Source organism: Scylla paramamosain, chromosome 18 (assembly GCF_035594125.1).
Source record: "Scylla paramamosain isolate STU-SP2022 chromosome 18, ASM3559412v1, whole genome shotgun sequence".
Classification (NCBI taxonomy): Eukaryota; Metazoa; Arthropoda; class Malacostraca; order Decapoda; family Portunidae; genus Scylla; species Scylla paramamosain.
In genome coordinates this window covers 20,967,005-20,979,649 of record NC_087168.1, presented here as the reverse complement: position 1 = coordinate 20,979,649, position 12,645 = coordinate 20,967,005, and the positions used below count along the sequence as shown (strand labels likewise).

Below are 12,645 nucleotides of genomic sequence, written 5' to 3'. Positions count from 1 at the left end.
AGAGTTTACCGAGTGGGGGCGAAATACTTTTGGTGCACCGACGGACGCTCTCTCTCTCTCTCTCTCTCTCTCTCTCTCTCTCTCTCTCTCTCTCTCTCTCTCTCTCTCTCTCTCTCTCTCTCTCTCTCTCTCTCTCTCTCTCTCTCTCTCTCTCTCTCTCTCTCTCTCTCTCTCTCTCTATCTATCTATCTATCTCTCTCTCTCTCTAGCCTATTCATACACCTCAAAAATTAGGGCAAGATAAGAAAAATTTTGATCAATCTACATCTCCATGACTTATTCAGAAGATCAGGAAGGAAAAAAGTATGACAGATTGAGCATGTACGTAATTATCCGTGCGTGAGAGAGAGAGAGAGAGAGAGAGAGAGAGAGAGAGAGAGAGAGAGAGAGAGAGAGAGAGAGAGAGAGAGAGAGAGAGAGAGAGAGAGAGAGAGAGAGAGAGAGAGAGAGAGAGAGAGAGAGAGAGAGAGAGAGAGAGAGGGTTAAGACAGTCACACACACACACACACACACACACACACACACACACACACACACACACACACACACACACACACATCCCCCCCAAGATTAATGAAAAAGGAAAGGAGACACGTTCCAAAATTAATGGAGAAAGAAGAGAATGATTCAAGGTGATGGACGTGTGCGAGTCAGTCTATAAGAGGGAAAAGACTGACCACTCCCTCTCTCCCTTCCTCTCCCTCTCCCTCCTTCCTCAACTCAGCCCAATCCTTCCCAGCCTTGACCTGTCCCCCACCTGGCAGCCGCTCCCCCCCCCCATCACTAATAACATAGGTGAGAGGTTTATGATAATGACGCTCTGCACTATCTTGGCCCGCACTGCCACCACCACCACCACCACCACCAGGCTACCGTGTGTGTGTGTGTGTGTGTGTGTGTGTGTGTGCATGATGGAGTTAGATCTGCCACACTCATGCACTATACATTATTACAGTGCAGTGTATTAATCGGCATTACAGAGCATTATGTGACACACACACACACACACACACACACACACACACACACACACACACACACACACACACACACAATTGTATAACACTTTCCGTCTCTCTCTCTCTCTCTCTCTCTCTCTCTCTCTCTCTCTCTCTCTCTCTCTCTCTCTCTCTCTCTCTCTCTCTCTCTCTCTCTCTCTCTCTCTCTCATATTACACACAAATCACAGACACACGCAATACGTTAACACACGCACACATCACATGAATCACGCAGAGTACACCAACACACACACACACACACACACACACACACACACACACACACACACACACACACACACACACACACACACACATACACAAATCACACGCCACACAAACACAAAGGCGCATCCCACGCACCACGTCCCTCGCCTCACATCCCACGCCCGCCACGCACGCCCCACGCCCCTGAGCCACCCGGGAGCCGCAGGGGTGGAAGGCGAAGGGACGAAGACAGAAGGAAGCCGACGGTCCACACTGGAACGCCGCCCCTCTTGCGACGTACGAATAGAATCAATACCCGAGTCTTGTGCTCAGACCAACTTGTTATTTTACTGGATTCCGTTTTTCCCCGCGACTCTCATATGTTTTAAGTGCGTGTGCGTGTGTGTCTGTCCCCGTGTGGGTGTGTGTTTGCCGCCTGTGTGTGTGGCCAGGCTGCGCGGCGAGTCCCCAGGGGCGAGACACCCACCTGTCGCCGGCGGGGAGGAGGAGGAGGAGGCACAGGAGGAGGAGGAAGAGCGGCAGGAGCGTCGCGGTAACCAAGGCACCAAAACAGTCCGGAGCCGCGCCACCTCGCACCACCAGCCTCACCGTCACACTGACTGGCCGCCCCTCCGCAACCCCTCACACGCCCTCGACCCTCCGCTCACCCTCCTCTCCCCAGCGCCTCCCCTTCCTCCCACCCCGTCGCCATCGTTTGCCGCCTATCCCGCCCGGGGAGTGGCGATAGTGCCGCGGAGGGCGTGAGGCTAAAGGGAGCTGATCAGATACCCGCGAAGGGGAGGCTGTTATACGAGTACAATACGCTGACGATATTAGTTCCCACTGCCGCCGCTAGAGCAACCACAACTACATACAAATGCCTCACGAAGTCAAATTCTCAAGGATGTATGTTCTATAACTGCATTTCACTACTACAACTTTAGAATGCACGTGAAGCCGGAAAGTTAGCAATTACGTAGATACTGTGTCTGGAGGAATAAGACATAAAGAGGAGCGGGCTGGCTTGGCGGTGACTCATCGCTGGCGCCAGTGCGGTGGTGTGGCCTGGCGGGTCCAGCGCGGGGCGGGGAGGGGTCACTCGTCCAGGGAGAGCAGAGGGAAAATGTGGGGAAATACTTGGGGTTCTTTTGGGAAGCAAGGAAGGAAGGACACAAGACAGAAGAAGGAGGAAGGATGGCATAGAGAAAACTGGGTCTTGGGAAGTGATTAGAGACTTCAGGGAGAGGAAACGGAGAGGGTCAGCTTCTTGCATGACGGGGAGAAATTGCCGACTTATTGAAGAGAGAGAGAGAGAGAGAGAGAGAGAGAGAGAGAGAGAGAGAGAGAGAGAGAGAGAGAGAGAGAGAGAGAGAGAGAGAGAGAGAGAGAGAGAGAGAGAGAGAGAGAGACTGTGTATGTGTGTGCGTGTGTGGTCAAGATATACGTCAGCTTCTTTAAATTCCTTCAGGCTCACTTCCCCAACACTGTGAACCCGTACACTTAAAGAGAAGCATGTGGGGTTCAAAATGATCCAATAAAATACCTCAGTTGGGCCGGGAGGGCGGGGTGGGGCGGGGCGGTGGGGCGGGGCGGGGCGGTGGGGCGGGGCGGGGTGGGAGCGAGGGGTGGAGCGAGGGCGGGACGGCGTGGGGTTGAAAGGGAGAGGGAGGGATGACTGCGTGAATTTGTGTCAGATGAACATTGTGACCTTTTGGCGAGCTGGAGCCAGACTGTGGAGGAGTCTGACAATGAGTGTGTCTGTGACTGGGGGCTCTCTCTCTCTCTCTCTCTCTCTCTCTCTCTCTCTCTCTCTCTCTCTTCCATAGAAACCTTACATGTGTTAAACTGTAGCAGCCATACCATTACTTCCCGATCTGATTGTGTTGTCATAACATATTTAGTCTCTCTCTCTCTCTCTCTCTCTCTCTCTCTCTCTCTCTCTCTCTCTCTCTCTCTCTCTCTCTCTCTCTCTCGTACAGGAAGGGCACCTCAAAATCAAACATACTCGAACATCTGATGAGAAAACTTTTTACTTCTACAGCATCAACCATCCAGTCTAGTGAGGGAAATTAAGGATATTGAATGAAATGGTGGTGGTGATGGTGAGGACACAAAATATATGAATAAATAAATATAATAAATAATAAAAAATAAATAAATAAATAAAATAAAATATAACAATAACAACCACAACCACAACAACAACAGCAACAACAGTAATAATAATAATAATAATAATGATAATAATAATAATAATAATAATAATAATAATAATAATAATAATAATAATAATAATAATAATAATAACAATCTAGTGATGGATAGCTATGACTTGCTTTTGTTATTTAGCATCATCACCCATCCCACCTTCTTTTTGTTCCTATTAATACTGTTTCTTTAAATTATATGGTCTACTTTAGATTCCCATGAAGGATGAAATGTTAAAACTGTCTCTGAACACAGCACATATATCCCCATTGGGTGAAAGTAAGACATAATTTCAAGGGATAATTTCCTTTAACTTCAACACAATATGCATCAGAGCTTCATTAATATATGTGTCTATCTGCAGAGTATCACTTTTATTGTGCTACTGTACCAATGCAGCATAGTATTTCTGTATTATACCTGTAATACATAACTTCTATTCCGTCATATTTCCATTTATGATAGCTGGTCTCTTGTGTGAGTAAGGGTTAGTGTTCTCTGCCATATAACGTGCCATCTTTGTACTCTTCACTTTCTTTTTATCTAAGGCTGATACTTGACTGGAAACTCACTCACTCATGTCCATTTTTCATATGCTTCAAAGTGGTGATGGGGATCCACATTAGCAGTTTTGGTTTACCTCTTACAGGCAGCTGTGTTTCTGTGAATGAATGGCAGCTAAATGGTCCAACTATATGAAGTCCAGTTGCAGAAATACTCAGAACTCCCTCAGTGGTAGGACAATTTGTCTGTGGCTCTTGAGGATGTTATGTGTCCCCCTAAGATGTTCCTGCTTGACAAATGCCTAGGTTCTCTGGGCAGCACTGAGGCATTATAGGTGATGGAAACACCCTAGACACAACTCATGATGGGTCTGAATGATAGTAGATATAGCTATCTATATTGATAACTTTCTGATGCCTCACACCCTCCTTTGCTTGTGTAGGCCCTTGCCTTCTTCTGATGACTCTTTCACACATCTTTTTCACCTTCAAAGAGGCCTTTTATTTGGACCTTTGATTTCCCTTATATTCACTATTTTTACATCTTGCTCCTCACAGCAGACAAGCCAGCAGCATTTCTTCTCATCCATTCCATCACAACAGTCCATATCAATTGGTGGCTATATGGCCATATCTTTCACACATGCTCTCACTGGTCACAATATTAATTTTTCTCACTCCATGTGCTCTGCTCAGGTCAGTCATCTTTGCAGCACACAGTCTTGACTGCTGCATCTTATTCTTAAACTGGAAAAATTATAGGATTTGGTTCTGGGATGCTGAGGTATCCCAACTCAGTCAGCCTCTGGACATTGGTTGTTGCTAATATAACTGTGGCATAAATTCCTCTTTTATGTTCTAGCTGTGGTTACAGTTGTTCTGGTGTGTTATCCACCTCTGATCTGAGACATTTGGCTGTTCCCAGAAGAACTGTCATTGCCATCTACTCTCAAGGAATTCTTAAGAATGAATGCCACAGAAGCAGATTGCAATATCACATGATTTACTATTTTTCAGCATGTGTTATCATTTGAGCCTTCAAGTCAACATTCAAAGCACAGCAGGGAAAGAATAATACTTTAAGAACCCAACTGTATAATTATAAACACTTTAATTTTGGCACACTTTATACAAGCCCTTCAGACCTTAATAACTTCATAGGTACAAATCCAGTATCAGTATAGCAAATTCCATACTAATATGAGCACACTAATATTTTAATCCTGAGAGTATGATTCAATTACTAAGCCTAGAAATGAACTATACTTCAGTACCAAGTTTGACATGTTTCTTTTATACTGAAGATCCAGTTTCCCATCAATCACCCAGTCTCATATCTTTCCTTTCTCTTCATCTGAATTACTAATGTTAGTATTCCTTAATAACTAAAACACAGCACTCCATCAACCACACAACTCTTAATGTGTGTACTTATTTATAAAATATGTAATAGAATTTGTCTTGTTGCAGAAACCACTTAGTATCAGTCTCCCTTGTCATAGTGATTCAGTAAATGTGATACGTAATTCACACACTTTGTACAGCTTCGTGTATAATAGACCTTTCCAATAATGAACATCATCACAAACTATACACAGAAGCAAGGAAAAAAATAAGCTACATCTGTTACTAAATAATGCCAATTTTGTACTATACATCCTCAATAAACTTTTTTTTGTGAAGGCCTTAGTATCTAATGAATAAATGAATGAATTTTATCAATATAACATATCTCTATACAATGCACCCATGAATTACAAAAATGTATGCAAAACTGTACAATGAGATGAGGCATGAAAATGTTCCTAGGGACTCGTTATGACCACTGACAGCACAGCAACACAGCCAGCAGTATGTGAATAGAGACTTTGCTTCTAATGTATAAAAGAGAGTCTAGTAGTAGTTTATACGGATCTAATAATGACAAAAAACTCATCCTATCAAAAGTCTGGTTCTTCTGAATTTGTAAGTGACAAGAATAGTTGCAGCTTGGAAAAGAGTCAGCTTGCATATGACCATTTGCACTGGAATAAAACAAGAGATGTTACAATGATGCTGATTAGAATGGATTTCCTCCTTAATTTACTTATTATGTGAGCAATGAATCCCTTTGTGCATCATTCTCATTTCCCTTAAGCCATAAAAACTTACAGATACAGGGATACAGCAAAAATGTGTTACTGACAACTCTAAATCTCTGCAAAGAAATCCATGAATAGATCACCATCTAATTTACAATTGTCTATATTCCACACCCATTATAATATTCTCCACACAAAAATTCACAATGTTCATTTAGAATTAAAAAAAAAGTATAATATGAGGTGAAGGACTTAAAACATTCACAATATAATAAGTTGTTGCCGAGATGATGTTTATGTTGATTTTCAAACTAAAGAATCCGAAACCAAATCCCATTCAGTCTGTTTATGATGAGCAGCTACGATTTAGTTAATCACAGCTTGCTGCCGAGGCACTCAGGTATTTGTAATATAGCTAGATATCATGAAGTTTATATTTCTAGTTATTTCATGATGATCAGGTTGTGACCAGACAAGCCAAAGTATTCTGTTGAGGCACTCAAGTCAAGCTATTAGTCAGGTCACTTATGTCAGAACTGCAAGCTGAGTGTAAGTCACAAGAGCTAAGCAGAAAAGACCATAACAGCTCTGATAGGGTTACACAAGACTGCTGCCCCTCTGACCAAAAATTAGTCATGAAACAGGATCGAACTTGCAACCTTTTAGCTGCAATCTGAGCACTGTACCACAGAGCTTGCCAGTCTCTTGCCAAAACATGCCTTAGCACTTGGCACTAACATGATATATGAGTACATAGCTGTATTGCTGAATACTGCCCCAATCACATGCAGTGGAAATGTCACTTGTAAAGTAGGTACATATCTGGCAAATTAAAAAAACTAACAGTTTATGAAGTGCTCATCCCTGCAGCAGGATGATGGCCTTGCCACACTTGGTGGCTGGGTTGGAGGAATGTTCCAGCAGTATTCCCCATTCATTGTAAAAAGGTAACAAAAATTAACGAAGCGAGAAAACTCAAAGCCCTCTTTTTTGTATCTTAATTCCTCAAGCGAAGCATGTCTTGTCTTGTCCTGGCTGCTTCCTTTTAAGGAGGATCCCAGCCACCTACATTGACAGACAGACAAACGGGTGACTTAAAAAGCTTGCAAAGCAGGTGGCAATACAGCCTCTGGCTGAACATGATCACTGGTTTTTCTCTTTGTGTTCACCAAACCCAGTAAGGAAAAATTATCCAATCTCAGTGGGGAAAATAAGGATGTTATGAGATGATGATGGTGAGGATGATGAGATTTTCTCCATCTCAGTATTGCTTATGAAACAACTTCAAAGACAGAAGAACAAGCAGACATAAGGATAAAGCACTCATCAATTGATCATTAAATGTTCATATGTGATTTGAGATAGCAAAATACGCAAACCTGAAATTCCCTTAAAAAGACAAACATTCCTCCCTGGATATCTTAGCCAATTACAAATATTATCATGAGAAAGAAACTTACCTCTCCATCCTGACAATGCTTAATGCAGCTAGGAACCCTCCAGCAACTTCAGCAAGCTTCTTTCCAGAATAAGTTGCACTGTAAAAATGCAGACATTATATGAAATTGCAATACAGAAAGTAAAGTTGACATGCATAACATATATTTGCAGAGGACCTCTGATAAGTACATATATGAAAGCAAATCAATCAAGCTACCTATCTATCACTGGTGCCTTGCTCCCTCTACAGGGTGTCCTGTAAGGGAATGGCCATGGTAAAAAAGCTTCCACCTCTGCTAATCCAAATATTCCCTTCTTGCTTGTTCAGGTGCTTGGCCTCTACTAACACCTCAGTCACACAAGCACTCCTTTACCTTGTCCTTCCATCCTCCAAAGCAACATTCTTCTCCTGTCAGCATTTCATTTTTGCTCACATACACTTTCTTGATAAATACTGCTCTTTATCTTCTCAACATGGCTGTACCATCTCAATTTGGTCCTTTTTCCCCCATTCCACCACTTGCACAGGAGCTCATATACAACCATTGCTCTCACTTTCTCTTGTCACTCTACATGCTCCTCTCAGACAGCTCATTTCAACAGCACACACTCTTGATAGTTGTACCCCATTCCAGATCCAGGCTTCTGATTCATATATAATACTGGTAAGGGAATAGTACTCCTTAAACCTCACTTTACATCCATAGACAAATTTCTCCCTTTCATGACCTCTGCAAGTGATCCTTTGTTATATTCATCTTTCACAACCCTCTCTCTTATCTAGCTATTATTTCACATTGACTTGCACTGTTCCTAGGTACTTAAACTCACTCATCTCTTCCAATCTCCCTCCTCTCATAATCAACTCACACCTGCCTACATCTGGCACTTACTTTATTAGGAATCCTGAAACCATGCACCACTTCTCTCCTCTCAAACACAGTACTGGACCATCAATTATGCCTCACAACTATGGCACACTTGAACCTTAACTGTGTCCTTTTGAAAACCTAATCAGAATCACCAAAGACAAAACCTGGCAGCTTACCTTGTTTATTGCCACGGTTGACGGCAATGCTGAAGGCAGTAGCTCCTGCCAGGTTGGTGGCGGTGGGATCAGCGCCATGCTCTAGCAGCTCATGGGCAGTGTGTGAGTGGCCACCATGTGCTGCATACATCAGGCCAGTGTTGCCCATCTGTAACAACACAGCATTGTCACACTCAACACCATGTCATACCCAGGGGAGACACACTTCATGAGCTACACTAAGTACATGCTAACTAAATATATAAATATACACACACAGTGATGCTATGACACAGAAGTAACCAATTCAATAAAACCTTCCTATGTTAAAATCAAACAACACATAACTCAGTCAAGATGAATAAGACCAAGAACATACTTTTCAGTTTAGGCAAATGGTATTTATCTATCAGGTGTAATGTTTTTATAATACATGCAAATCCTGTGTGGTGTAACTATGAATAGTATGTGTTGGCCCTGAAAGATGTTGGATACAGAATGGTTCTTATAAAAAATAATTTCACATGAAAATCATACAATATCTATGAAAAATCATAGAGAGAGAGAGAGAGAGAGAGAGAGAGAGAGAGAGAGAGAGAGAGAGAGAGAGAGAGAGAGAGAGAGAGAGAGAGAGAGAGAGAGAGAGAGAGAGAGAGAGAGAGAGAGAGAGAGCATTCAAAAAAAAAAAAAAAAATCTACAAATCAATAGAATGCATCCATTCATGTTTAGCCATTACACCTAAATAAACTAGAGCAGATCAATAAAGCAGGTAGCCATATGGTAACACTGCTTCATTGGTGCAGTGGCTAGCATGCCTTGCTACAAGTTGGACACTAGTTCAAATCTGGGCCAGGGCAGTCAGCACACAGCTCATTCACCTGTTCATCCTTCCTTTAGGTTGATAAATAAACAGATAGCTGGGGAAACCTGAGGAAGGTAAAACGTGAAAACTGGGATGACACTGTGGTCCTGTGTCCTGGGGTAAGGGATGACACCCACCACAAACTAAAACACCATTGATACAGAGATGAGCAATAAGGCAATGCAGCTATACCATATGCCCCCAACTTTACCTTTATAACGGTAATTGCTGAGGAAACACACATATCACACCAAATGGAAGTGAATGAAATCATAACTAGTATACATATTGGTACAATAACATACACCTGTGCTGACTGAGAGTCCTGCACCTCCTTCCACAGGAGGCACCAACACTGTGCCTGGTGACTGTACTTACATGGTCAGTATGACAGGGATCACCCCCACAGGATATGAGGAGCTTCACTATCTCATGGTGGCCGTTACTAGCAGCCAGGAGCAGGGCTGTCTCCCCATCCTCACCCTGGAATAATATGAGAGTTACAACATGAGTATTCAGCCCAACAGTCACTTCCTTATTTAATCTAATTATAGCCACTGCTGAGTGGTAAAATATAAATACAGTAGCTTGGAATTATGAATTTCTTTCATGTAACACCATGCAAAACAGTTTCAGACTGACACAGAGTCTTGGTCCAGCTGAGCATGATTTCCCTAAGAGCTCAAATTGACCACGTCTATAGAATCAGGGATGAAATATATAAATATACTGTTGGCATCGCTGATACTTACTTCCATGTTAACCTTTGCGCGGTGCTGCAGCAAGAGGCGAGCAGTGGGCAGCTGGCCATAGTGACACGCCCACATCAGGGAGGTGAAGCCATGGCTGTCCACCTCATCCACCTCAACTTCTGTAAGCCAGTAATATTAAAAGTAAATTAAGGGGACTCAAAGACCTTGATGAGACGTTTGCCCCCACCTAGTCTGTTATAACTCGAGGACACCCTGTATCTCAATGATATCCAATACTGACATGCAACCACCCACCTCTCAAGTCCTGTGCTGAGAGCTCCCCCATGGCTGCTCGGTTATGGAGTGTGAAGTCGTCTGGTTCGGCCTGGCTAGTCTGGGTCTGGATGTTGCCACGTTGTAGGTTGGTCAGCACTGTCACTGGCTGCAAAATTACTCTTTGTTAGCTTATAAAGACAAGCATGAGGGTACTGGGATGGATGGTTCTCTACCCCAGCAGTTGAAGGAATATGATCCTAAGCATTCATCATACATGCTTCTTTCATGAAAATAAATTTTAAAGACGATATCATCTCTTCAGTTCTTTCCCTTCTTTAAAGTTTAATATGTAGCTGGAAAATAATTCAATGGATCATTATAGAAAACTTGCTGATATAACACTATCACTAATTCAGACTTTTTTTTCTCAATGCTACACAAGTTTTCCTGTCACATACAAGTTAAGAACATAAGAACATAAGAAAATAAGGTAATCTGCAAGAAGCTGTCAGGCATAATAGTGGCAATCCCTGCTTTGAACACTTCTATACTACAGTCTTTTCAATAGTTTTACAGCCTAGAGAAACCAAAATCAAACCCTATTCTCTTTTTTCTGTACATCCTTCAAACCATTTTTTTATTACAGCACTCTAAATCATAGCAAAGGGCAACCATAGCAGCAACAAGATTGAGAATCTGGTAATCATGTAATATAAAAATAAAAATTCAAATAATTTCTGCTCCTCGGCCAGACTCACGCAACGTACTCGATATGGAGAGAAGGCAGACCGGCGAGGAGGGTCATCCCAGGAGTCCATGTCATCATCCATTACTTCATCTTCTATGTTCTCCTCCTTCACCACCAGCTCTCCATCGTCCTCTGATGATGATCCCATGACTTGCTGTGTGTACAGTTCTGTAAGCATCACTAACAAGATAACATGGTATTTAGGGACACATTATATGAAACTAAACAAGTATAACCTAAGATCTTTATATTAATTTCTTTACAGAAACATACCACATAAGAAGCAACTATTGGTAAGATTTACCTAGTTTAGATTTGCTAAAGTTTGATTAGGTTAGAAATTTCCTCATTTTCAAAATGTGGTGTCTCATCCTTGAATTTTTTTTTTTTTTTTTTATGAATGTCCAAATTTGGCATAATTTTGCTTCCCTCTCCTTAAGACCCTGCTTTCCCACCAGGTCCTGAAGCTTGTATGTTACATGAATCTTTTTTTTCTGATTAAGTACTAAACTGCAATTATTAGCAGTGGGTATGGGGAGTGGAGCCTAACCTAACCTAACCACAAAATATAACTACCACACGGTTATCTAATGGCACACAGCACAAACCAATAAACAGGGGAGTAAACAAAGGTGAGTAAGACAAGGCAAGGATAACTATGAACATAGCACATACACTCTAAACAGTTTGGGTGTCTATCAACACAAGTGGTATAGGGGTACAGGAATACATGCCACGAGTGTACAAAGTGAGAAAAAATAGATACGTACGTCTAATGAAGAGGAATATTCAAGCAAAGTTCTTCCCCCAAATGGAGACTCTCCTTGTTATTATTGTAAGCTGCCAGACGTAGGAGTAAATTTTCTACCAGTTCTTATATAATCTTGGTCCACCTCCACCCGTTGTGTATGTAGGAGTCGTGTAGTTTATTTTCATGTTTGTAAAGTACTAATGATAAGTTCTGCGGTTTTGTTATATTTGTTCAGTATATCTTTGGGTCTGCCTTGATGTAAATAAAGATCCGTTCTCTTTCTAAACTTGCTCACTCATGGTAACTTCCTCATAAACTTCAAAAATCTTTAGATACTACTATTATATAAATAAATGACATAAAAATACATACAGACAAGCAGACATGAAAACAGGAGGATAGACAGAAGGAGAAAATAATTAAAGGAAGTTAAAGAAGTGGTAGCCTACGGAAAAAATTATGGTTTCCTTAAAACAAGACAATACAGAACAGTCAATATAGCCTTTCTTGTTAGGGAAGGTAAACTCTTTGACTGTATTACATTTTGACAACTGTAGCCTTAACCATGCATAAATTATTAACCTACCACTTCATATGGCAACATCACTCCTAGCTGATACAAGGGCGGGAATTTAAACCGCTCGCTATTAGGACCTTTAATCTTTAAGGAACACTATATTCTGAAACACCTCTGTGCCGCACCTTCACTACTTTCTAGTTTAAATTACTCGGGTTTTAAGGGTGTTTCAATGGCACATCTATTTCACCCCGTTCTCATAAAAGATTAAACCAAAATAGCTTTGAAATGACGTTGTCTCCTCAAGGAATGCCATTTAATGTAAGTAGGTA

The 12,645-nt window shown here is 41.9% G+C and overlaps 2 protein-coding genes across 7 annotated transcripts in view; both read right to left on the bottom strand.

Annotated features, from left to right (window-relative positions):
• Window positions 1-1,847, bottom strand: part of LOC135109255 (follistatin-related protein 5-like) — a 129,537-nt gene extending 127,690 nt beyond the window's left edge. For 2 of the 3 annotated variants that reach the window (XM_064020515.1, XM_064020517.1), the window contains exon 1: window positions 1,695-1,847. The gene's annotated coding sequence lies outside the window, so the exon portion shown is untranslated. The remainder of the gene's footprint in view (window positions 1-1,694) is intronic. The other variant, XM_064020516.1, reaches the window with a different exon arrangement.
• Window positions 1,848-5,018: 3,171 nt separating this feature from the next.
• LOC135109257 (ankyrin repeat family A protein 2-like) lies at window positions 5,019-12,415 on the bottom strand. 4 transcript variants are annotated; one of them, XM_064020520.1, is made up of 8 exons: window positions 12,383-12,415; window positions 11,065-11,199; window positions 10,337-10,463; window positions 10,082-10,200; window positions 9,708-9,812; window positions 8,488-8,635; window positions 7,460-7,537; window positions 5,019-5,942 (listed from the first exon to the last, which is right to left on the bottom strand). In XM_064020520.1, exons 1-7 carry the CDS (start codon window positions 12,398-12,400, stop codon window positions 7,488-7,490), a joined length of 702 nt encoding a protein of 233 aa, XP_063876590.1. In that variant the 5' UTR covers window positions 12,401-12,415; the 3' UTR covers window positions 5,019-5,942; window positions 7,460-7,487. The 4 variants fall into 4 exon arrangements, with proteins under 4 accessions (XP_063876590.1, XP_063876593.1, XP_063876591.1 ...); XM_064020523.1 differs by lacking the exon at window positions 12,383-12,415 and adding an exon at window positions 11,816-12,054 and having other exon boundaries at window positions 11,065-11,225; XM_064020521.1 differs by lacking the exon at window positions 12,383-12,415 and adding an exon at window positions 11,816-12,053 and having other exon boundaries at window positions 11,065-11,213.
• Between the last annotated feature and the right edge of the window lie 230 nt (window positions 12,416-12,645).